General features: G+C 36.1%; 1 protein-coding gene across 1 annotated transcript; it reads left to right on the top strand.

Annotated features, from left to right (window-relative positions):
* Positions 1–1,174: 1,174 nt before the first annotated feature.
* LOC136042808 (uncharacterized) lies at positions 1,175–22,440 on the top strand (the record flags this gene model as incomplete). Its single annotated transcript, XM_065727748.1, has 3 exons — positions 1,175–1,244; positions 10,998–11,984; positions 22,253–22,440. Coding segments are annotated over exons 2-3 (1,095 nt in total), but the record flags the coding sequence as incomplete, so codon positions are not given.
* Between the last annotated feature and the right edge of the window lie 1,895 nt (positions 22,441–24,335).

The raw sequence follows: 24,335 nt of genomic DNA, 5'->3' as shown, positions 1-24,335 counted from the left end.
ACTAAAGACTTGAGCCAAATATAGGCTACAGTCTAAGATTCGAGGCAAAAGTATATTTCTTTTAAATAACATATTCTCCCATCGCAAGTCCCCTGATACCTCTTCTTCCCAAATAATGGGATATTGTTACTCTGGTAGCCAAAGTACACAAGAATTTCTTTGGAAACAAAAAATACCCCCCCCCCCTCCCAATTTTTTTATGTGCATAGGGGTTCTCCCATGGCTTATTGCACTCGTGCCTGTAAATTCATACCATGTACTTGCAAAATGTAGTCCCCCCTCCATCCGAAACGGTAATAAAAATTAACGGCAATTATCTCTTATATCCACCACACTCAAGTTCTTGGGCTGAAAGAATCGGTTTCTTTCTGCAGTTTTTTTTTCAGCTTAGCGTGAGAGAGTGTATATACACTATATTGTAGGCATATTTAAATTAAATATTTTACTTGGTCCTTTGGTTATGTTAGAAGCCATTTAGTATAATGCAGTTATGCCATAATGCATTATGGGGGGGGGGTGCTTTCCACAATTCTCTGTTGTAGTTTCCACAATTTTTTGCTAAAGTATAATATTTGGTACTTAAGTATTATACAAGAAACGCTCGAGACATTACCCGGTTTTCATTCGGTTAGCTTGCAAAAGATATGTATAGAGACAGAATATAGTACCTAACCATGGATAGCTATATTTTAATTAAATATTTAGTTGTTAAATTGGTTAGGGTTAGAATAGGTTTGTTGAGGTTACGTATTTAATGTATGCTATGTCTTATCCCCCCCCCACTAATGAGCAAATATATAGCCCAAATTTGTTTCTAAGCTATCATATTCTTATCTTACTTAGGTATATTTCATTAGCATTAACCAAACTTCACTTGTCGAGTGTTTCTTGTATAGCACTTAAGTACCTATTATTTTCATCATGCTGGGGTATATTTCATTTGGATTACCCTAACTTGACTTCTTCAGTGTGGTGGGTATAAAAGATAAGTACCAAATAAACCGACATATAATCGTTAATTTTCAGTCAGACTATTTCACATTCAAGGGATGTAAGGTAAACAATATTTACGCGAGGCTGTGAGTCACCCTGTCGCGAGTGTCGATATTTCGCGGGAGAATCTGTCACAGCATCTATACCAGTGACAAACCACTTTTCATTTAGTTCATATTTAGTTAACGTCGTGGCATGTAGTACTATCGGACAACCAGGAAATAAGATTAGCTAGCCATGAGTTTAAAATTGTAAGTTTTGAAAAATGTTGTTTTAAGGGTTGATTTTACCTAGGGTTTCTGATTAATCTTTGGCTATCTTGGAAAGTAGTTAAGTCAATGAAACTCGCAAGAATGGAGCTTGATGACCTTAATGATCTCATGGAAAGATAGGCCTATTTTGATGAAATTCCAGTCTAGCTAGTTTTTGCTATCTTGGAAAGGGTTTAGGTTAGGAAAATGAAACTTTCAGTAATGAATCTAGGGCCTAAAACAAATTTTGAGAAGGTATTGTCAAGTTTCTGTGCTAACCCCATTCTGATTTCTAAATCTTAGAATTTTGTCCAGGCTATTTGATAGGTAGGAGGATGTTGACAAAACAACTCTTTACCTTAATTTTCAGTAAGCATTTTCTTTTTCTGGTTTTTGACCTGAAAATGCAATTCCTGTTATTGAGTAGAACTTAAGCCATATCAATACTTTCATTTCAAAATTTAGGAAATGTATTTTCTTTGAAAACCTCATAAATTAGGATTGAGCTAAGTTGTGAAGCTGAAAATAGTTTTCTCGTACTTCATTTAAGCAGATGATCCGTTCTGCAAAGTTTTCACCTCTATAACACATCGCCATATAGAGGGAGAAAAAGTGGAGGTAGGTAGCCTACTTCAAAGTACCTTCCCAGTACATACTTTAGACCCATCTCTGAAATTTTCATTTTCCTAACTTAATCCCTTACCAAGAGTAGACAAACTAGAATGTTACCGATATTTTGAAGCACCTACCCCCACTCCTCCTACCTCCAGAGAGGGTAAATTTATGACAGTTCATATAACTGACTTACCAATAAAGTGAACATACCACCCGATGCGTTTTTTATGTTCTTTACGAACATTATAATCGCTCCTACCGCAAATTCAAATTTAAGCACTTATTAACCCAACCTAAACTAACCTTATTATAAATAATTTTAGCACTGAAAAAAATGCAGCATTATTTTTTCACAAACGACCGAGAAAAGATGTCGCTGAGAAAACGTAGTATTATTTTATTGAAAACGAGCGATAACTCGTACTTTAATTGAAAATTCGTCATTTTTAATTTGAATTTGCCATAGAATCAATAATTATATTCGTAAAGAACATAAAAAAAAGCATCGAGTGGTATGTTCACTTTATTGGTAAGTCAGTTATATGAACTGTCATAATTTCACCGCAGAGAGCACTTAACTTTATCCCCCATTTGTGTTAGGCTGTAAAAGTGAAACCTTGCAGATTGCAAAAGATCTTCTGCTCAAATGAGGCACAATAAACTTGTTTCGAGCCTCATAGCTTTTGGCCTATAAGGTTTTAGGTCAATGTTCCTGTTACCCGAACAATTGTTTAGGGTCGTGAAACTATTGTTAATGCATGCATTTTGACTTTTTGAACATCTTTTCTCTCTTGCAAAACTACCGCAAACGTTGATCGGATATTTGAAATCGTGAATCTGTAATAGTTTAGAAATAAATTTGGGCTATATATTTGCACATTAGAGGGGTGGGGGTAAAGCATAGCATATATTAAATACGTAAACCAGCCATTGTTGTATTTAATATATGCTATGCTTTAACCCCCACCTCCCTAATGTGCAAATATATAATAACTCCATAACGGTGAGTTTACGGTAGTTTTGCAAGAGAGAAAAGATGTTCAAAAAGTCAAAATGCATCTATTAACAATAGTTTCATGACCCTAAACAAACGTTTAGGTAATAGGAACATTGACGAGGTTTTAAAGATCTGTAAAACTATTAGGCTACTTAAATTAAAAAAAAAGAAACTTTGATAAGGCTTAAAAATGTACTGAAATAGCAGGAACCATATCTTCAAAACTAAAACCAATGAAAAAAAGATTGAAAATTGAGAATTAAGGTATAATGTTTTGTTATAATTTAGAGAGACTAGTTATGTAGCCTCTGCAGTCTTCTAAGTTCTAAATTAAGAAAAGGGCAAGCATAATAGATTGCCGATGGGCTACTTCCCCCTTCGAATAGAATAAGCTAGTCTAGTCTACTGTAAGATAGCTTAAAATTCTACTCAGAAGCTAAAATTCTATTTTCAAAACCCAGAGTCAAAGACAAGCTGATTGACCGAAAATTGAAGATTTTTTTTTACCTATGCGAAGTTAAAAAAAAAAACAGCCTTCTTTTATCTTCTAAGCGTTAGAAATATGGCATAGGTTGGGTTGGAGTTCAGTTTATCCCCTTTCTAAATTAAACACAACAAAAACAAAATTCTAATTATCCAGGCATTAGGGTAGGGGGTGGGATGTATCTAAACTGGAAGCAACCCTTGAGACCCTACTAATATTAATTTTTGAAATCAGAAAAGGAAACAGACTGATAAGTTGAGACTGGAGCCTGAAAAGAAAACAGTTTTTCAGGGGGTAAACTACTTCAACATTCAGTCCTGGCGGTTGCGTCAATTCACGAAAATTTAGGAGACAGGGCAACAAAACCGAAACTGGTAGGCTATTTGTCGGTTATTGGAAACACCTCCAAGAAGCGTAGTTAGGTTAATCCTAACGAAATATAACGATAGATGACGATAAAATTTAGAAATAAACACTTTAGAAACAAAATTATGGAAACCTAACCCAACGTAACTTAATCTAACCTACCCCCCCCCCCCCCTAATGAGGAAATATAAAGCCTAAATTATACAAAGTCCAATGCAATCTGTCGAAGTCTAGTGCATTGAATCATCCGTCACTTCTTTTTGCAGCGTTGAAACCAGTTTTCTCAGTTTTAACCTAAGCTTAACTTGAATTTGACTCCAATACCCATTAAGTAGGCTACTAAATAACTTTTTCAGTGAAAAAAAACAAAACAAAAAAAACAGTCGTGTTTCAAAATGTTGGACCAATTAATGCCACTGAATTTTGCAGTTTTTAGCCACCGAGTCTTTTTCAATTAGACAACCTCCCAAGAGAGCAGAAAACCATTAATCAAGACTCATTTTAGTTGTGATTTTATTGCTTTGACGGAGGAGTGATGTTCTGTAAGTCGCCCTTGCGGGTGCTCATTTGCAACTGCTGGGTTTTGTGAGGGAGGAACGTTGAAAACCTTTCTGAGAATGGACACATTTTTATAGGGGATTTTTGATTAGAGAAATCTCATTTACCGGAAGGTAGATCAACTGCCATCCAAGATGTCAAAAAAAAAAAAAAAAAAAAAAAAAAATTACAAGTTAATTGTGTAACATGATAAATTACAACACGGATCTAAAGGTCGTATTTCCTTGCGCATATACCTTCTCCCACTATTTTTGAATTTCTTATGGTTTACTTAAAGCAAAATGGACAATAAGTACCCACTTTGTTTACACATAATCGAAAACATATTCCTAAATTATGAATTAATAAAGATGTCATTCTTACTTGAAAAGATAATCTTACTGGGCGCCGAAGCCCTTCGTCGATGTCCTAGTTGGATCTATTGTTTAATCTGGCACTTAAAGTCATTCGCTCTGATAGGCAATGGATGTAGACTCCCTGGTTATACCCTCAAAAAGCAAGATATTGCATTATTTTGCTTTTTGTCAGGGAGCAAAATTTTTCACAAAAACAAAAATGTTTTTATTTTGATGTCCTTAGTACTATAATCTAGAAAACTACAAATAGGGAGGGGGAACCAAGGGGGGAGTTCAATGGTGAATCTTGGTTATTGTAGTTCAGTAAAAATTAGAACTGGAGGATTTTAAATAACCAGCTAAGACTTTTGTACAAATGAGGTTTTACTCCCAAACCAATTTTAATTTTGTTTTATTCGCCGTAGATAGTAAAACCTTTAGGATATTAGACATCTGGGTATTTGTGACATTTTAGGGAGCTCCCTTTTGATTATCTTCTGACCACTTAGCTATTTTATAATTAATCCAGCAGAGCAGATCTGCACACAAGGGAGGAACCTACTAAAAAACCTCCCAAAAACAGTGATTTTGGTTTTCATGTTCCTTTAAGACATGACATCCCTTTAGGAGGTATAAAGTCGGGCCATAGGGTTGAAGCAATAATGCCGTGTATGCTTGCTGTTATTACGCAATTACTTGGTTAAATTGTCAAGTCTTGATCAAAATAATCGAATAATCTCGATTTCAGTTTAAGACATAACATATTTTTATCAACAGGCTAAAAACCCGGATTGGAACCTGATTTTATCGATTATGTTCAGCTTGCTGTCTGTCAGAACCGCCCACACGCGCAGTGGCGTAGTGGACTAAAATTTCTGTGCCAATAGGCATTGTAATATTTTTATAGTACAAGGAGAAAAATTTAATTGCCACAAAGTATTGCCACAATGCATTTAGCGTTTAATATACAATTAGGAGGCTAAAGATTTAATTCTAATTGAAAAAGTAGAATTCTTTTTACGCTAAATAAATTGAACAGGTAAAATTTGAATAGTGTAATATGTATTTTCATTTCAATGCTGTAATAACTGGAAAAGAGAATATTTGTAATATAATTTGCTTTCAGTGAAGCGCCAATGACGCAGTAGGTTTTAGATTTTTAAAGTTAGAAAAGGAGGCAATAGCTAAATTCTTGTTTTTAGTGAAATTAAATTTGTTGTGAACGGTCTTGGGGAGAAATAAGGTTTAACTAATGTAATTATATCAACCGCTGAAAAGCCCATCACTTCAAAATTTGGTTAAATAAAAAAAACATGTTTTTTTTTAACTGAAAGTAAGGAGTTACATTAAAACTTGAACAGAAATTATTCCGTATATTAAAGGGATTGTCCTCTCCTCGACGCCTCGCTCTTTACGCTAAAATTAAACTCTTTCTTACAACTCTACTTTTCAAAACAATAAAAAAATTTAGAGTAAGAGCAATACGTCGAGGAGAAGACGATCCCTTTTATATGCGGAATAATATCTGTTCGTTTTAAGTTTCTATATAGCTCCTTACTATCAGTTGAAAAAATTTGTTTTTTTTTTATTCAATTTCTGAACGTTTTTGAAGTAATGCATGTTTTGATTTTGGCTCATCGCGCATGAATAATTAAAACAAAATTTGCATATTAATTTTTTTTTGACTAAATGGTTTTCTCATGGTTTTGATCGGACGATCTTGATAAAAAAAAGTGGCGGGGAAGGAGGCCTAGTTGTCCTTCAATTTTGGTTACTTAAAAAGGCAACTAGAACTTTTATTTTTTTACGAACGTTTTTATTAGTAATTAATATACCTAACTTACAAATTAGCTTACGTAGCGAACTTCTATATTTGTATATTTTTATTACGTAAATGAGGGGGTTCGTCTCCCTCGTCAATACCTTGTTCTTTACACTAAAACTTGAATTTTGTCCCAATTCTTTTAGAATGACCCCTGAATCGCGAAGGCCGTCGAATAAATAGTTAAGATTACTAAAAATACTTTAGCGTAAAAAGCGAGGTGTTGAGGAGGAGACGAACCCTCTTATATACGTAATAATTTCTGTTCTTTTTAAGTTTTAATGCTGTTCCTTACTTTCAGTTGAAACAACGTCTTTAATTTATTTTCTCATCTTTTTTGTTTGAATAATGCTAGAAAATCCTGCGCAACCTTCATGGAAATTGTCTTCCCTCGTGATTAATTCCTCCATGGAAAGATCCTCCCACGTAACCCCTTCCCCTCGACGCCCCCACTGCGAAAGAGTCCCCCTAAAAACCCCTGTACACTTCCCAATAACCATTACTATATGTAAACAATGGTCAAAGTTTTTAACTTGCAGCCTCTCCCCTGGATACTGTGGGGGATTAAGTCGTCCCCAAAGACATAGTTATAAGGTTTTTTGATTATGCTGAACGCAATTGCTATCTCAAAATTCCGATCTGGTGACTTTGGGAAAATAATTAGCGTGGGAGGGGGCCTAGGTGCCCTCCAATTTTTTTGGTCGCTTAAAAAGGGCACTAGAACTTTTCATTTCCGTTAGAATGAGCCCTCTTGCAACATTCTAGGACACTGGGTCGATACGATCATTCCTGGAAAAAAAAAAAAAAACAACAAACAAACAAATAAACACGCATCCGTGATCTGCCTTCTGGAAAAAATGAGTGTGGGAGGGGGCCTAGGTGCTCTCCAATTTTTTTGTCACTTAAAATGGGAACTAGAACTTTTAATTTCCGTTAGAATGAGCCCTCTCGCGACATTCTAGGACGACTGGGTCGATATGATCACCCCTGAAAAAAAAAAATAAACACGCATGCGTTATCTGGCTTCTTGCAAAAAATTAAATAAAAAAACTAGTCTTTTTACCCGAAAATAAGGAACGACTTTTTTTTTTTTTTTTTTAATATGCAACAAGGGACATAATCCTACATCAAAAAGCAATAAATGGTTAGTAATGTAGGGCTTAATGTTTCTATTAGCCAAAACTTTTTAGCTGCAGAGCCTCAAACTGAATCTAGTATAAACCAATTAGCTGTTTTGAACTATCCCCAAACAAGCCTTCACACCTTCTACGGCAAAACTTGGGCGCCAGTCGCTATGAATGAATGAACTCTATTACCCGTAAAAGTATAAAAGACACAAAGTACGGAGTATTATAAATAAACAAAAACAAAAACGATAAACAGCGAAGAAAAAAATTTCAAAATAACAAAAGACAACATGGACTAATTAACCAGTATCAATATTGAAAAAAGTCTGCAGAGGGTCATAAATGTGAATAAAGTTGATAGTCTTTTTACATAAAGTTGATAGTACTTTTTACATAAATCATCACTGGGAGACTAAATCCGGGAAGGCGCATCTATTAAACCAAATCGAGCAAATATTTTTTGTTTCGGTGCCATCTACGAAGCCGGAGGAGGAATTTTCAATATCTGAAATAAGCCGTACGTAGAGTATGTCGATCTTTCTTACGAAACAGATGAGCCATGCCTGATAAAACAAAAGCACCGGGGCGCAATAAGCGTTATAAATCATGCACAAACCGTTGCGGTTGTAACGGCTTTTGTTTGGGGATACTTTTCCTTAAGCGACGCGTAGGTTTCTTACGGCTTGATTCAGTAGGGATGAACAGGTAGTGGAAAGTGTTGGGCCGAAACACAGACCAAGCCAACTAACTAAAGAAGAACATGGTAGAACTGCAGTCCCAGCAACGAATGGAGCGACCGCATAAGGGCTATTAAAACAAATAAACTCGCACTATTTTTGCTTTATCGTGACAACCTCATTTTTTGACATGAAAGACAAATGGACACACATGTAAATTAACCCTAATTATATTCTGAATGCGAAAGGATTTATATTACTTTCCAAGATTTCCCATGAGAGGGCAATTTAGGTTTTTAAACTTAAGGCTAAGAGATATTTTCGGCTAGGTAGTTTACTTGACAAAATGCTCATTAGTTTAGCGTGTAAATGAATAACTTGTTTTCTTTTAGTATTGAGATTAATGTTGTCAATTTACGAAAATCTAGGGGATGGGGGGCAAAATGTATATTTCAAAATCTAAGGGGGGGGGGGGTCTGTTGCTTATTTTCGATTTTCAATGAAAATTTCAATGAGAAGGCCAAAAGGGTACTTTTGAAAATATGGGGGTGAAATGGGGGGAAATGACATCCTGATGGAGATTGTACTACTATATTAGCTAGCTTTAAGATTAAAGGTTGGCCCATAGAGATAGGCAAACGAAGGTAGGCCAGATTCTGGAGAATTCCGCCATTAACCCGGAGTCACGCTAGATTTTAAATTCCAAGAGTGAGATTTTAATGACGAGGAGATTATAATAACTCTTACATTTAGGCAGGGCTAATTTGAGCCAGTCAATTTTTTTTAGAAATTCCCTAATTGACTGAAAAATTTGTAGGAAATTGTGATTGGCTCGAATTAGCGCTAGTTAATTTTCAATGTTAGTAAAATCTCAATGTGAATGGACCTTTCCTATTTTTCCTTAACCCATACAAAAGCAAAGCAATAAGTAGGCTAGAGTCAGAGACGATCCTTGGGGGGGGGGGGGCAACTAGGACAGTTGTCCAGGGTGCCGTGGGTTAGGGGCGCCATGGCTGGGGAATTGCCAAATTTGATTCAATTATTTAACTTGATTCGCTTTGTTTTTCTTATGTTTGAATCAGGAGGGTGAGGGTGGGTGCTTTGATTAATTTGTCCCCGGGTGCCACCAATCCTAGGAATGGCTCTGGCTAGTCGCGAAATTCCGACCAAAGAGAAAAAAGAGTTGGTTAGTTTGTGAAATACAATTTTGCAAACTAATCACATTTTAGCAAAAGAATAGCCTCACCTTTTAAAAATCGGGTTGAGTAAGGCTGAGCGACAAATCTAAACTGACGGGGAACTACAATTTTTGGAGAGGAAATCAAAACTTAAAAAATAACTTGATTAGTTCTTTTGTGAGAAATACTAAACCACTAAAAAACCAACTTTTAAAAACAGGTTATCTTATATGAGAATAAAAAGCAAACTCAAAACAAACAAAAAGTAATCCAGTTATAGGGGGCTACGACCTCTTAAATGTCACTAAAAGCAATATACGTGAAACCTATTTTTTGCTACCACGTTTTGAAAAGTCAAGTGTTCAATCAGGTCTATTTGTTGTATTTTTTTTTAGCAACACTGAAAACTGTTTTCAAATTGGTTTTATTTTTTGTATTCCAAGTTCTCAGCAAAGTGCAAGTTAAGGCTTAAGCCGTAAGGAGGGGGAGGTTGAGGGTTGGCAGTCTTCTCATATTTAGAACTATATTTGTTCGTCTGGTCGTAATGTTGCTCTATCAGTTTGTAAAAAACTTGTTTTTTATGTGAGTCATCTAAAACGCTACAATATCCTGCTAACCGAAGAAACTTCTCATTAAAAGCTTGAAAACTTTATTTTTGCTCTTCTGAAAGATTATGAAAATTGTAAGAAACGCCATCTAGCCCCGAGTTCAATAAGTATGTTGCGATGATTTTTTTTCGGCGTTTAGTAAGTAATTAACATTTCTGAATTGTGTTCAATAGTGCTTATTGAAAACTATTAAATGAATTATTTGCTTATTGTGCGTCAGAACTCAATAAGCTACGATCTGTTCTTCTAGATAGAAAATTCTTGGTGTATTTAGTTATCAGGATACATTAAAAATCTTCCTATTAGAACCTGTTTTAAAAGGTGCTATGTAGTTGCACTTTTCTAACTTTAATGTTTTTTTATTTCAGCTATTTACTTATTATTTTTATTTTTATTATTTTATTATTATATTATTTTTATTATATTATTACTATTTTTGTCATTATTGTTATTATTTATTTTATTTGTGTACAGTTAGAATGCCTTTCTTGTATAGATTTGACCATTTCTTCTCTTTTCAACTTACTCGCATAATATTAATTTTTCTATCCAAATGGCGTTCAATATAGCATAACAAATACACTCATTCAATAAGTGATTTTTATTAATAAAAAAAATAACATTTTTACATGCTGACCAATTGCCTTCGTAGCTGCAGGTACCAATCTACTGATTTTCAGCTTACGGCCAGGAGTGCAGTGTGCGGTAGGGTGCAAGTCATCCGAGGCTTTCCCTGTCCTCCCCCAAATTTCTTCAGGTACCCATTTGGAGCGGGGTTGACTCTGGCAGAAGTTTCAGTGTCACACCGCTGACCCCAATTCCAAATTAAATAGTCAGCAACACAAGGATTCGAATCCCTGCCCTACGGACATAGGATTTCAGGTCTATTGTGTCAGCCACTCGGCTAGTCGGCAATTAATTCCAATAAGTTATGAGTCTGATTTTTCATGAACACCAAAAACTAAGCGTCGCTCCTTTCTTTCTAGGTATTGAACTCTCCAGATACCGTGTACCCCGTTCAGCATCTGCCAGGATCCTCTTCTTACTATACACTGATACATCTAGAATGTTCTACTCTCCAAGTGGGCAAAACAGCTTTGATCCCTATTTCAGACGTTCGTTATGGGACGTGAATGACTATCGCCACGGGATGCGTTTTAAATACGCCCCACATAGACGTCCCACACCCGCTCAACAGATGCCCAACGCAATGAACCAGTTGCATAGCCAACAAAGCTGGGATGGCTGGAACTGGAAATTTAATCCGTATCATTTCGAAAACTATTATTCACCGACTGAAATGCTTAGCCGTTCGATTCCCAATTTCGATATAAGTTCTTACGACCAACATCCCACCTGCTCAAATTTTGACTTTACCTCTAGATCCACGTTTCAGAGTCAACGTACCTTTATGACTGAGTTCAATAGTCAAGAAACGCAAACTGTTCATCAGGCTGATAACTTTTATTTGTCAACTAACATTCTTAGGACTTCAAACCCTGACTTAAATCAACATTTTTATGAACGAGGACCTATCTACAACTCTGACTCAGGACCTAGATCCATGTTTTACAGTCAAAATTCACTTGTAAAGGAGAATAATCATCAAGAAATGAAAAATTTTAATTCATTTTATGATCAAGTTTATCACTTACCCTCGACAAACAACTTCGACGAAGAAGTCAGAAATCCAAATTTTAGAGAACAATACATTGATCAAAGACAATCTGATACTATCAATTACCCTGAAATTCGATATGGAAGCTATCCCTTTGACGAAAGAAAACAATCCCTGCCTTTTACCTCAAATTCATCCCTGCCAAATTATGAAAACTGTGAACGTAGAGTGTTTATAAATGATTCTCCCTACCTACCAATCTGTGAAAATAATAGGTCAAAGAGACGCGGTTCAAATCGCAACATTTTGGGAGGTGTTCCAAAACGGGCGAAGAAGCTACTAACAACTTCTAAGGGTGAGTTACTATTTTACTATGTCTTTTTTGTCTCCAATTTTATAGCTCTAGTTCTTAAAAAGCTGCATGCAAAGCAGGAATTGAGTACGGGGCTGCGTCTAGGGGAGGGGGGGGCTAACTGGTTTGACCACCTCCTGAAATTTTATATTGTGTTATTTCTGTGACTCATCTGGTACGAGGCTATCTGATGAACTATAATTGCTGTTTTTAAAACAGATCGAAATATAGCAATCAAACACATGTACAAGACAGGTAAACTGTTGTATTATCCTGTCCATGTCTATCTTCTGAATGGCTCTGAAGGGAGTCTTAATGCAGGGACACCAGGGGAAGGACAACTGCTTTCCCTAGATTTTTTTTTGCCATGCTCTTCTTAAATCTTGACATTATTTCGCATCTTCATTAAGACAACAGTTGAAAAAACAAATCTTATCACTCCAACATTATTGTGAATTAGCATCCCTGTTTATACGACAATACACTGTATTTGTTGTTTTTAAACCAATCTAAATATGTCCGTGACTGTCTTCTAAATGTGGTTATATGGTGAACCACGGTTGTTGTTTTCAAAGAGATCCAAATTTAGCACAACCCATATGACGTCACGAATCGATATATCCCTTTTTCAAAATGTTTGATCAATCTGAAGTCCGTTTCCTGACTCAAGGGCAACCATGACTTGAGTCAGGGCAACTTCCTGATCAGGGCAACCATGTGTCTGTTTTGCCCACCCTTGAAGTCAAGCAAGTTGCAAGCCAATTAGATTGACAGTTCTTAAGCCGAACTGGTCAGCCATGACAACAAAGAGAGATAAAACACAGTGAAAAAAAAAACAAGAAATATCAGAGGTTGCGGTCTGTGAAAAGAGATGAAAGGCTAAAACAACGTGGATATTTTGCCTGTATGTAAACTAGGCGTCCTCCGCACAAGATAAAAAACACTAAACTAAAAACAAATAAAACCACAACCAATAATAACAAATACAATTGTCGCTACTGACCCACGTAGGGAAAAGAAGTTATTAGAGTTTCTTCAATGAAAACATCAAAGCAACTGAGGAATAATTATAAAAATTGAAACTTAGTTAACTATTCTGTTGCAAAATAATCCTCTTGTAAGCTAATATTGAAGCAACGCTTTTTGGTCTAGTAGGTAATCTTGTCCCCTGGTGATTGTGTAAAATTTAATTCCCTTATTGATTATTGGTTCGTTTTTCAAAAGACAATCATAAATCGGGTCAATATTTAAATTCCTTGTGTCTCTATTTATTGAAAGATTAGCAAATATATGTTTTTTTTAATTTCTATAGCCTCCCTCGCCCATTGAGAAAAACCTCTATCATTAGAAATAGATGTGGCCTCATCCAAATTGTATAAAATGTTCAGGAGGAAAGAATGTATGTTCAGCCAGAGCCAAAACAAAAGTTTCAGGAGGCTTGCTTAATTTTAAGTTTTTTTTTCTATTAAGTTACGATGCTCAATAAATGGGATTTCTTTTCATTGAGTTTTATCTCTTTGATGTCTGAAGTCTATCGAAAAAAATTGATTGGTCAAATTGGCCCAGCCTAAATCTTTTTATTCATTAAGGTTGGCTTAACCGATGGACTTTTCGGCTATGAATTCCATTTGAAAAAAGAATTTTTGGCCCTTAAGGTCCCATTCTGAGCGAACTAGCAACATTTTTTTTTTTGCATTGGGATGCCCTTGGCCCAGGATCTTATAGATACAAGTTTCAAGCTACTCGCGAAAAGTTTTTTTGACTGGACGAAAATATCATCTTTATTTTTTCTTGCGAATTTGGTTTCTTTGGCTTAAACTATCAATCAGCCGATGGTAACCAACTGTAAGTAAGGAGTGACCTCCAAAAAACGAAATTTTCATACCAATAGATACATCAAAAGAATTGGATTTTAATGCTGATTTTGAATATATTGGGCATCAAGTTCAGTTTTACGCATCAAAAGTTACTAGTTTGAGAATACTTGGCTTATTTTCGAAAAAAGGGGGAAAACGCCTCCTAGAATTCATAAAATCTTAATGAAAATCACGCCGTTAGATTTAGCATATCTGAGAACCCTACTGTAGAGGTTTCAAGCTCCCATCTGCAAAAATGTGGAATTTTGTATTTTTTTGCCAGAACAAAGATCATGAATTTGTTTTTTTTTTGTTTTTTTTTCCCTTCCCAGGGTGATCGTATCAGCCCAGTGGTCCCAGAATATAGCGAGAGGGCTCATTCGAACGGATATTAAAAGTTTTAGCACCCTTTTTAAGTTACCAAAAAATTGGAGAGCAGCTAAGCCCCCTCCCACGCTAATTTTTTCCCAAAGTCACCTGATCAAAATGTTGAGATAACCATATTATTCACATAGTCAAAAAATCTCATAACTACGTCTTTGAATATGACTTAATCCCCCACAGTCCCCTTGGGAAGGCCTGCAACTTGTGAGCTTCGCCCATTGCTTACATATAGTATTGATTATTGGGAAGCATATAGACGTTTTCTGGTGGGATTTTTCCGTTGGGGGAGGATGGGTCGGGAAGAGATGGTTACATAGTAGGATCTTTCCATGGAGGAGTATTTCATGGGGGAAGGGAATTTTTCATGAAGGGGGCGCCAAATTCCACAACATTTTAAAGAAACGATCAGAAACTAAATAAAAAAATGAGTTTTTCAACTGAAAGTAAGGAGCAACACTAAAACTTTAAATGACCACAAACTATTGCATATATGGGGGGTGGAGTTCGCCCCCTGGTTAATATATCGCTCTTTACGCTACTTTAATAAGAACTATTTATTCTCATTAAACGGCCTTCGTAGTTCAGGGGTGATTCTTAAAGAATTGGAACAAAATTCGAACTTTAGCCTACAGAGCGATGTATTGACGAGGGAACGAACCCCCTCATATACGCAATAATTCCTGTTTGTTTTAAGTTTTAATATCACTCTTTACTTTCAGTTGGTTATGTGAAAAAAGCCTGGTTTTTGTATTTCACATAAAATGACGCTGCTCGAAAAAAACACAGTTTGGCCTTTTCCCGGGGCTCAATCTCGGGGAACTCATGGCCACATAATTTTTTTCTTGACATTTAGGTTTGATTGATCCAAGAACTTACGAGTTCAAGTTTCAAACTGATTAGAGACAGAAGGGGTGTTGAACCCTCTTATGCTCCGCTTCCCGATAAGAACTTGAGCTTCCGTTGGCCCAAAACGATCTCTGAAATTTTTAAGCCAATTAGACAGAGATAATGACAAACAAATAGGTCTTGTCTACTGCGAAACCTACATGGGTGAAGATCAGCCACGGAGGCATACCTGTTGGATGTCTAAACTGTTCGGAAAGAAAGTGACTATCTGGAAATTATGACCCTATAGCCTACCATTGGGGTTATGGAGACACCCGGGGGAGAGGCAATAAAACAATAGGGGGAGATGGTTGTCTCTAGTTCACTTTCAGTCTTTGAAAATGTTACTAGAACTTTCAATTTCCAATCAAACAAGTCCCCCCCCCCAAGTTCCTACGATGGACCTCTCCTAATGCATACATAGGCTACAGCCCTCTTAGAGTGGCTGGAAAGCAAATAATGATTGAGAGACACTTCACTCTTTACTTTGTAAGCTGCACGTGAATCGGCTCTGACATAAGAATTAAAGAAAGAAAAATAGAATTTAAATTTCAATACCGTTGTTTGTTAATACTGTTCGCTTTATTGTTTTTTGCTTTCGTTCAGAAAAAGTGAAAAACAATTTTTTGTCTTACAGGAACAAAAGGAATAATCGGGAATGTCTATAAAAAATGGGTCTAAAATGATGACTAATACTTTACCTGTGCCTAGTGCCTTTTAATTTAGCTCTATTCTTTTTCTCAAGTCATAATTCTTCAACCTCCAATTTCCACCCCCCCCCCTCTAACATTCCATGAAAGTTTCAACTTAATACCGCAAACTGTTCCCAAGATATTGCATATACACCATCTTGACAACCTAGCATAGTGTCTTTTGGTTTATCTCCATGCATAAATTATGAGTTCCATAGATCTTTATTGTGCAAAACGCCCTTCTTACTTGATGGGAGACAAATAAATTTAGTCCCTTCCCCCTCCCCATGTATTAAATTTGAATTTTCTCCCGGTTTTCAGGTATGAATGCACTGAAGACAGAGCCAGGAGACAAAAATGTTTTTATTTTGATGTCCTCGGTAGTTTAATAAATTCCAATTTGGTGGCATCACTCCAAATTTTGAACCTTGTTATAGAAGCTCGTGTAAGGTGTAGACGGTTTTCAATCTTTTCCCAACAGGGAAGTTGAAGCAGAGTTTAAAGTAAATTATAAGGTTTGCTTCATAGCTCAAGCTTTCAGAGGGCATCACTGAAAGGAAAAAAAAACATGGATAATGTGATTCAAGGATTTTAGGAATGACAGATAAAGTGGTCATTTAAATATTCTGCCCGTTTTGAAAACAGATTTTTTTTTTCTGGACCCTGCACGTTTACCCCCTTACACCCATGTGGGACGCACGCTATGGCGGCTCTGGCCTCTCTTGCGCCCGGGGCAAAATCTTGATTAGCCCCCCCCCCCCTGTCTTCCAAAATTTTTTTGGTCAAATATTAAAAATGATTTAATTCATTAACAAATTTTTCATTTATTAACACATTTTTCACTTATTAACACAATTTTCCATTTATTTAAATCTGACTTTTCTTACTTTAGCCTCTGCGAAATCGTTAATTATCTCGTCCCAATTGAGTGCTTCTAATTCTTCGCATTCTATGCTTATTAATACTAAATTATTTATTCGCTCCTGGCCCTTTATGCGAAGCCTTACGTTTGAGAAGACCCCTTCATCTCCGTATTGTACAGTTAATTCTAACAACATTAAAATTAATTGAAGTCGGTCTACATACTTTTATTTTAAAAGAACGTTAATGGAGGTATGGGAAAAATAAAAAAAATTAGGATTCAATTTGTTTATACTTGCCGCCAACTGCGCTCTCTTTTATTTTAATAAAAATAAATTTTTTGTGCATCCCAACGACTAGAATACAATTTAACTTTTTTCAATCATAGGCAGGTTGTGCTGCCTAAGTAAAGAGCGATATGTCATTCTTGTAATGGGAAAAGTAATGGGAGGGCAACAAGCCCCCCTTCTATACTCTTTTAGATTCCCTCCCCCTAGAGACCTTAGATCAAAATTTACGAGATCCCTTTTATTAAAAATAGTTGAAAGCTCCAGTAACTACACCTCTTATTCCTGTGGTGGCGCAGTGGGTTTCACCTTAGCTTGATAATACGGGACCCAGAGATCGAATCATGCTGCGGCAATGCCCTGCAGGGCCGACACAGGGACCTTAGTAGGCGAGAAGCGTCGTTAATCTGATACAATACAATCACCTCTTAGGATAACAAATCCCACTGGAGCCTATGGGGCAAGGTCTGTAAGGTGTGCAAGTTGTCCGCGGTTTATATATAAGTTCTGTTACTGGTAAGGTGGGGGTATGTTTGATCCTGAGTATCCAAAAAGGCTAAGAGTTCGAAGTTGGTTGGTATTTGGTTGCTTTCCCTTGATCTCGACAATCGTTTAAGGATTTGCCCTTATGTTTGTTGCAGCATCACCTAAGGACGCAACTGCTTTTCTTTCCTTGTTTGGTTTCCTTTTCTACTTTTGAAATTTTGTAACCTTTTTTTTTCGTCAAATCCTGATTTGAGGATGGGAAGGATGTCATAAACAGACATTTAAAGGGAATGGGAACTATCTGGGAGGGTGGAAAGAGTGAGGCTTTAAATAGATTAGGTTGGAGGAGGAGCGTGCGTAGCTGTGTTGGCCTCGGGCGGCTTGGTGCTGCAGTGAGTTATTTGTAGTAGCAGTAACAGTATATTTTTATTATGTATATGAGGGGGTTTGTCCCCTCGTTAATACCTCGCTCTTTACACTAAATCTTAAGTTTTGTCCCAGTTCTTTAAGAATGACCCCTGAATCAGAAAGGCCATAGAATAAATAGTTGAAATTACTAAAAATACTTTAGCATAAAGAGCGGGGTATTTATCTCCTAAATACCTCGCTCTTTATGCTAAAGTATTTTTAGAACCCCTCTTATGCTTAATAATCTCTATTCGTTTTAAGTTTTAATGCTACTCCTTACTTTCAATTGAAAAAACTGTCATGTTTATTTTTTCATTTTTTTTATAGTAATACCAGAAAATCCTGCGCCCTTTTCATTTAATTTCTCTTCCCCCATGACATATTCCTTCAAGGAAAGCTTCTCCTACATACAGGACTTTGGGGGAGTAAGTCATCCCCAAACGACAATGTCTTATGGTTTTCGACTATGCGGAACAAAATGGCTATCTCAAAATTTTGATCCGTTGACTTAGGGAAAAAATGAGCATGGGAGGGGGCCGAGGTGCCCTCTAATTTTTTTGGTCCATTAAAAAGGGCACTAGAACATTTCATTTCGGTTAGAATGAACCCTCTTGCGACATTCTAGGACCTCTTGGTCGATACGATGACCCATGGGAAAAAAAATACGCACCTGTGATCTTTATCTGGCAAATTAAATATAAAAAAACTAGTTTTTTTAAACTGAAAGTAAGGACCGACATTAAAACTTAAACGAACAGAAATTACTCCGCATATGAAATAGGTTGTCCCCTCCGCAATCCCTCGCTCTATACGCTAAAGTTTTTAAGTGTTTTAAAAATTATAACTGTGGCAAAGAGTCAAACTTTAGCGTAAAGAGCGAGGGATTGCGGAGGGGACAACCCATTTCATATAATTTCTGTTCGTTTTAAGTTTTAATGTCGCTCCTTACTTTCAGTTTAAAAAATTATTTTTTTTTATATTTAATTTCTGAACATTTTTAAATTAATGCATGTTTGATTTTGGCTCTCCGCACATAAATTATTAAAATGAAATTTGTATATTAATTATTTTTTTTTGGCTAAATGGCTTTCTCTTAGTTTTGATCAGACGATTTTGAGAAATAAGGGGTGGGGAAGGAGCCCTGTTGCCCTCCAATTTTTTGGTTACTTAAAAAAGCAACTAAAACTTTTAATTTTTTGAACGAACGTTTTTATTACTGTATGTAAACACTGGTCAAAGTTTTTAACTTGCAGCCCCTCCCCCAGGGACTGTGGGGGAATAAGTCATCCCCAAAGACATAGTTCTTTTGGTTTTCGACTATACGGAACAAGATGGCTGTCTCAAAATTTTGATCCGTTGACTTTGGGAAAAGATGAGGGTGGGAGGGGGCCTAGGTGCCCTCCAATTTTTTGTTCACTTAAAAAGGGCACTAGAACTTTTCATTTCCGTTAGAATGAGCCCTCTTGCGTCATTCTAGGACCACTTGGTCAATACGATGACCCCTGGGAAAAAAAAATCAAATAAACACGCACCCGTGATCTCTCTTCTGGCAAAAAATACGAAATTCCACATTTTGTAGATAAGAGCTTGAAATTTTTGTTAGAGGATTCTCTGATACGCTGAATGCGATAGTGTGATTTTTGTTAAGATTCTGTGACTTTTAGGGGGTGTTTCTCCCTTTTTTCCAAAATGAGGCAAATTTTCTCAGGCTCGTAACTTTTGATGACAAAGACCAAATTTGATGAAACTTGTATATTGAAAATCAGCATAAAAATCCGATTCTTTGATGTATCTTTTAGCATCAAAATTCAGATTTTTTGAGTTTCGTTTACTATTGAGCCGGGTCGCTCCTTACTACAGTTCGTTACCACGAACTGTTTGATTTATTTTTTGAGCTTCAAACTATCTCGTGTTTTGTCAAGAGAAACGCTTTACTTGAATGAATCTGGAAGTCCCACGAAAAAATTGGGAACTGCTCATTATTGATATTTTTGTAACACATCGAATACTGGAGCAAAGTCCTGTGTAGCTTTTTTACTTGTTATACTTTTACTGAGTTTGCTATGTTTTTACTGTTTACTGAGAACTCCTAAGGGTTGATATTCGTTGTAAATGTCAAGTATTAGGCTACATTTCTCTGTAGCCCTTTTCCTTATAAGCTATGAGCTATCTTGTGGTTTGTCGAAGGGAAAGGTGGACCCTAATGAATCTGGGGCTCCAGCGAAAGATTGAGGACTTTTAAGGATTCACATTTTATATTCAGAGTTCATTTATTGAACAATAAATTATCACAATAAGCACTTACCCCCCTCCCTCCTCGAAATGCTCCATGGTCAGACAAACAGGGAGAAACGGAGAAAAATGAATCGTAAAAGAATCCGTAGCCTATATTTCACTAATAACTTTAGGATGACTCGAGAAACCAAACCGCGACACTGGCGTCTTCAAAATAACGTGAATCTGACCATTACAGGCTAACCCTCAACCAACAACCTCATCCAAACCTAATTATGATAATCAAAACACGCCAAAAATATATCAACAATAATAATAATGAATAAAAAGCTTACAATTCTCTATTAAACTTAATTTTTCCATACGAGTGACTGTCTCGTGCCACTGCTGGCAGCGATTACCGGACTTAAGTCGGACCGAACGCTTCGCGTAGAGGGAATTCTTAAATCAGTAGCATTTCGAAGGGCAACTGACAAAAAAATAGAAACATTTTATTATATTATTTTTTACATAAATATATTATTTATATATTTATGTATATATAAGTCCCAGTGAAACATTTACTGCCCTATTTAGAAATCAAAAGCGATAGGGGGCCAACATGCCCCCCCCCCCTCCCCTTTTAGATGCCCTTCCCCTAGGGACCTCAGACCAAAATTTATGAGATCCCTTTTTTCAAAATACTTAAAAGCTCCAATAACTACACCTCTTAGGATAACAGTTCTCCCTGGAGCCTTTGGGGCAAAGTCTGTAAGGTGTGCAAGTTGTCCGCTGTTTAAAAATACGTCATTAGATCACGAATATGGACTCAGTTCTGTGTTTTGGCCATCCCTTAGCCTTCTGACCCCTTGCCCCCTCACACACGTGTGATAAAGCGTTCATTAATATATGTTGGATATTACACTAAGATGGATCCACGAAGAGAGAATTTATACTTCCTACGCCAAAATCCTAGGAAAAAGTCATGGCCTAGTATTTTGCACATTCCACTGCTGGCAGCAATTACCGGACAAAAATCGGACCGAAGGCATCGCGCAGAGGGAATTGTTAAACCAGTACCATTTCGAAGGACAATTGACGACAAATTAGGACGTTTTGTTATATTATTTTTTTTTATAAATATATTATTTATATATTCATAGACCTAAGTAATGGGAAATCTTTTTTGTAAAAGGATCTAACAGAGTAGGCGTTTAGTAGCAGTTAATACTATTATAATTATCTATGGAAAGTTCTTGATATACAAAATAAAGGAAGGAGCATTGAAAAAAAAAAAAAACAAAAAAAAACGAACAAACAAAAAAAGCGCTACTCAAAATACCTATAGAGACGGCAGCCCCAATGTTACAGTAATACATATATGCTATAAATATAATACATATGGAAATAGTAATAAAATATACAATCGTATAATATCGATGCAACGTCCTCAGTAGTCAAGAAGCGTCGTAAATTATAATAAATATTTATAATACTTAATAATATTTGTATATATTTATAATAATATTTATAAAACTAATAATATTAATAAAATATTAATTATACTATTAATAAAATTATGATATTTATAAAATATATTTATAAAATTAACTAATATTAATAATAATAAATATAATAAATATGGAAACAATAATAAAATATACAATTGTATACTACCAAGGCAAGGTCTTTAGTAGTTAAGAAGCGTCGTAAATTGTATTCAAACGTTAATCTCGAATATAGATACAAACTAAAGAAAAAATGAATAAACACATACAACAACAAAACAAACATAAACAACAAAATAAATCCCCACTGTAAAACAAACATAATAAACACAAATCATTTATATATTTTTTAAATATAATAGAAACAAAAATAGTCTAAATAATTTTCTACAAATTTTTTCTATATAATAGAAACAAAAATTAAGTGGACTCTTGAAAACAACAAGCAGTTGCCCGTGGACTAAACAAAAAGCAAAATATGCACAGGATGGGATATAAACAGACCAATGATTTAGAAGAAGCTTGCCTAAAAAAAACTTTCATCTCTTAATAATTTTTTGGGCCCTCCCGTGGACAGATGAAGGCGAACGTGTAGAAAACGGAAAGGTAGACATTCATATTAGCAGACATGAAAAAAGACACACTTGAAATTGATTCGCTGTTGTTTTAATTCCTAGTTTTCTGTTTCAGGCTCGGTTTCTGATACGATATTGAAATACTTAAAAAAAGCTGATAAACTCTTGCTGGGGATAGTAAAGGGAAAACAAAAGTGTACAGACGTCCTCAAGAAAGTGCATCACACACTGAAATTCAAATCCAAGACAAAGAGCTCCAGGGAGGTCTGGTTAAGCTACCTCAAAAACAAACCAACAATTAAGGTAAGTACAAAGTCCATGAATCATTAAAGTGACTTAGTCTCTGGTCAGGAGCCAAGCTCCTCCTTCTTGAGTACTAGTACTGGTTATGTTGTAAAATAAGCTGAGGTTAGGGTTTCAATACTTTCCTGGGAATTTCCCCTTATTGTACACATGGAGGTACGGTTTTCAGCGCTTTAACAGTATATTCGATTGTTGCAGCACAGCGATTTCAAAATCCCTTCGAGGATTAGGTTTAAGTCTATGGAAGAACGAATAGCTGACATTCTCCAATCATGGATAACCATGGATTTGCGACAACCATTGATGCTTACCGCTATTCGTAATAATAAATAAATAAATATACAGCCTACCATATATATTGTCATTAAGCTCAATATTAGCGCTATTTTTTCCTTCGCCGCTTAGCGTTGGGAGATGTAAAATGTTAGTGTTTGCCGTTCGCTACTGTAAAATATAATGACAATATAATAAAGTGGGCTGTATACTTCTCCAGTGGGGGCTGTGGGTGAAGTGACACAATGCGCCTTTAAAAGTGAGATAAGCAAGTATGTATGATTGTTTTAAAGTAGTTCTTGAAATTCTAGGGTTCCCTTTAAATGGTCCCCTGGTCTTAAGTATTACCGATTTGTTTCTTTCTTTTTGCAATAGCTAATTCTCCACTATTTATTTTTAATGGATTACGAACCTTATATAATTTTCATACTATTTTATGAAAGTCTCCTTTATGATAGTAGAACAAGGGCGTATCCAGGATGTTTGTTTGGGGTGGGGGAACTTCTACAAAACACATCAAAAATCTGTTTGTTTGCATTTATGTTACTTTTTTTACGAGTTGGACAAAGCTTTGGGGTGGGGGGGGGGGTAAACCATGCCCCCCTGTATACAGCCTGGGATAGAGTTCCGAACTTTCCTTGTAAGTCTATTCTGTTTTGTCTCACGGCTCGCTGATCAAGTTGAAACTCTCATGGGATTTTTTATGGGGGAGGATAGGGGCTGGTTAAGAATCTTTTTAAAGCTGTCTTAATTGCTTCCACACCAGAAAATGAAAAATTCGTTGTTGGCCGATAATCTTGGAACTATCATGTCGTAACTGTAAAAAAATAGGATATTTTCCCTTTGGCTAAAGAAAAAACGAGGACATTGGGTACTCATAAAAAATGAATGCAGAAAGTAAAAAGAAGATATCCTCACATTCACCAGCTGATACTCTGGTTTCTTTGATTTTTTTTTTCTTTTTTTAAGAAGACTTGTCAGGAAACAACGACCCAACTTCCAGCTTCACTCTCTTCCAAGCCCAGTTTAGCCTGTAGTATAGATCTGAGAGTGAAAGTTTCCAGACTAGTTCTCTTGTCTGTCTTCACATTTTAAGAGAAAAACAAAGAAGCACCAGTAGTTGGTGTCAGCTGCTAGGAGCCAAAACTCAGTCATCTTACTTTGTGGAAAGTCCCTTGCAAGCATTGTTCTTCCCTCATCAACAGTCTTCCTTGAGTCCTATTCTGGTAGTTTGTGCACTTTCAAGAACCTCAGCAGTAAAGGAATAAATGGGAAAAAAGAGAAAAAATGGATACCAGTCTAGTTTATGTTCTTTTCTAAACTCAAGGCAAATATTTTGCAGTTGGTCTTCTGCAGGAAATATACTTATCACTGTTGTTTTTCCTGTTCTTCTTTCATCAGAGTCATTTCAATTTATGGGTACACGAGTTAGAACAAGAGACGCATTGGCAGAATCCATGGGAAATACAAAATTTGGGCTATACATTTGCACTTTAGCGGGGTTAAGTATTGTGGGGATGAATTCAAAATATAATAACTACAATTATTTTGCATATAATCCAGTAAGAATTGTTTTCTTAACATGTTTCCTTCTCTGTGGTTCCTACTCTACTACCTTTACC

This window comes from Artemia franciscana, unplaced genomic scaffold (genome assembly GCF_032884065.1).
Source record: "Artemia franciscana unplaced genomic scaffold, ASM3288406v1 Scaffold_2082, whole genome shotgun sequence".
Taxonomy (NCBI): domain Eukaryota; kingdom Metazoa; phylum Arthropoda; class Branchiopoda; order Anostraca; family Artemiidae; genus Artemia; species Artemia franciscana.
The sequence above is the reverse complement of the archived record's forward strand: the minus strand, read 5'-3'. Positions and strand labels throughout refer to the sequence as shown.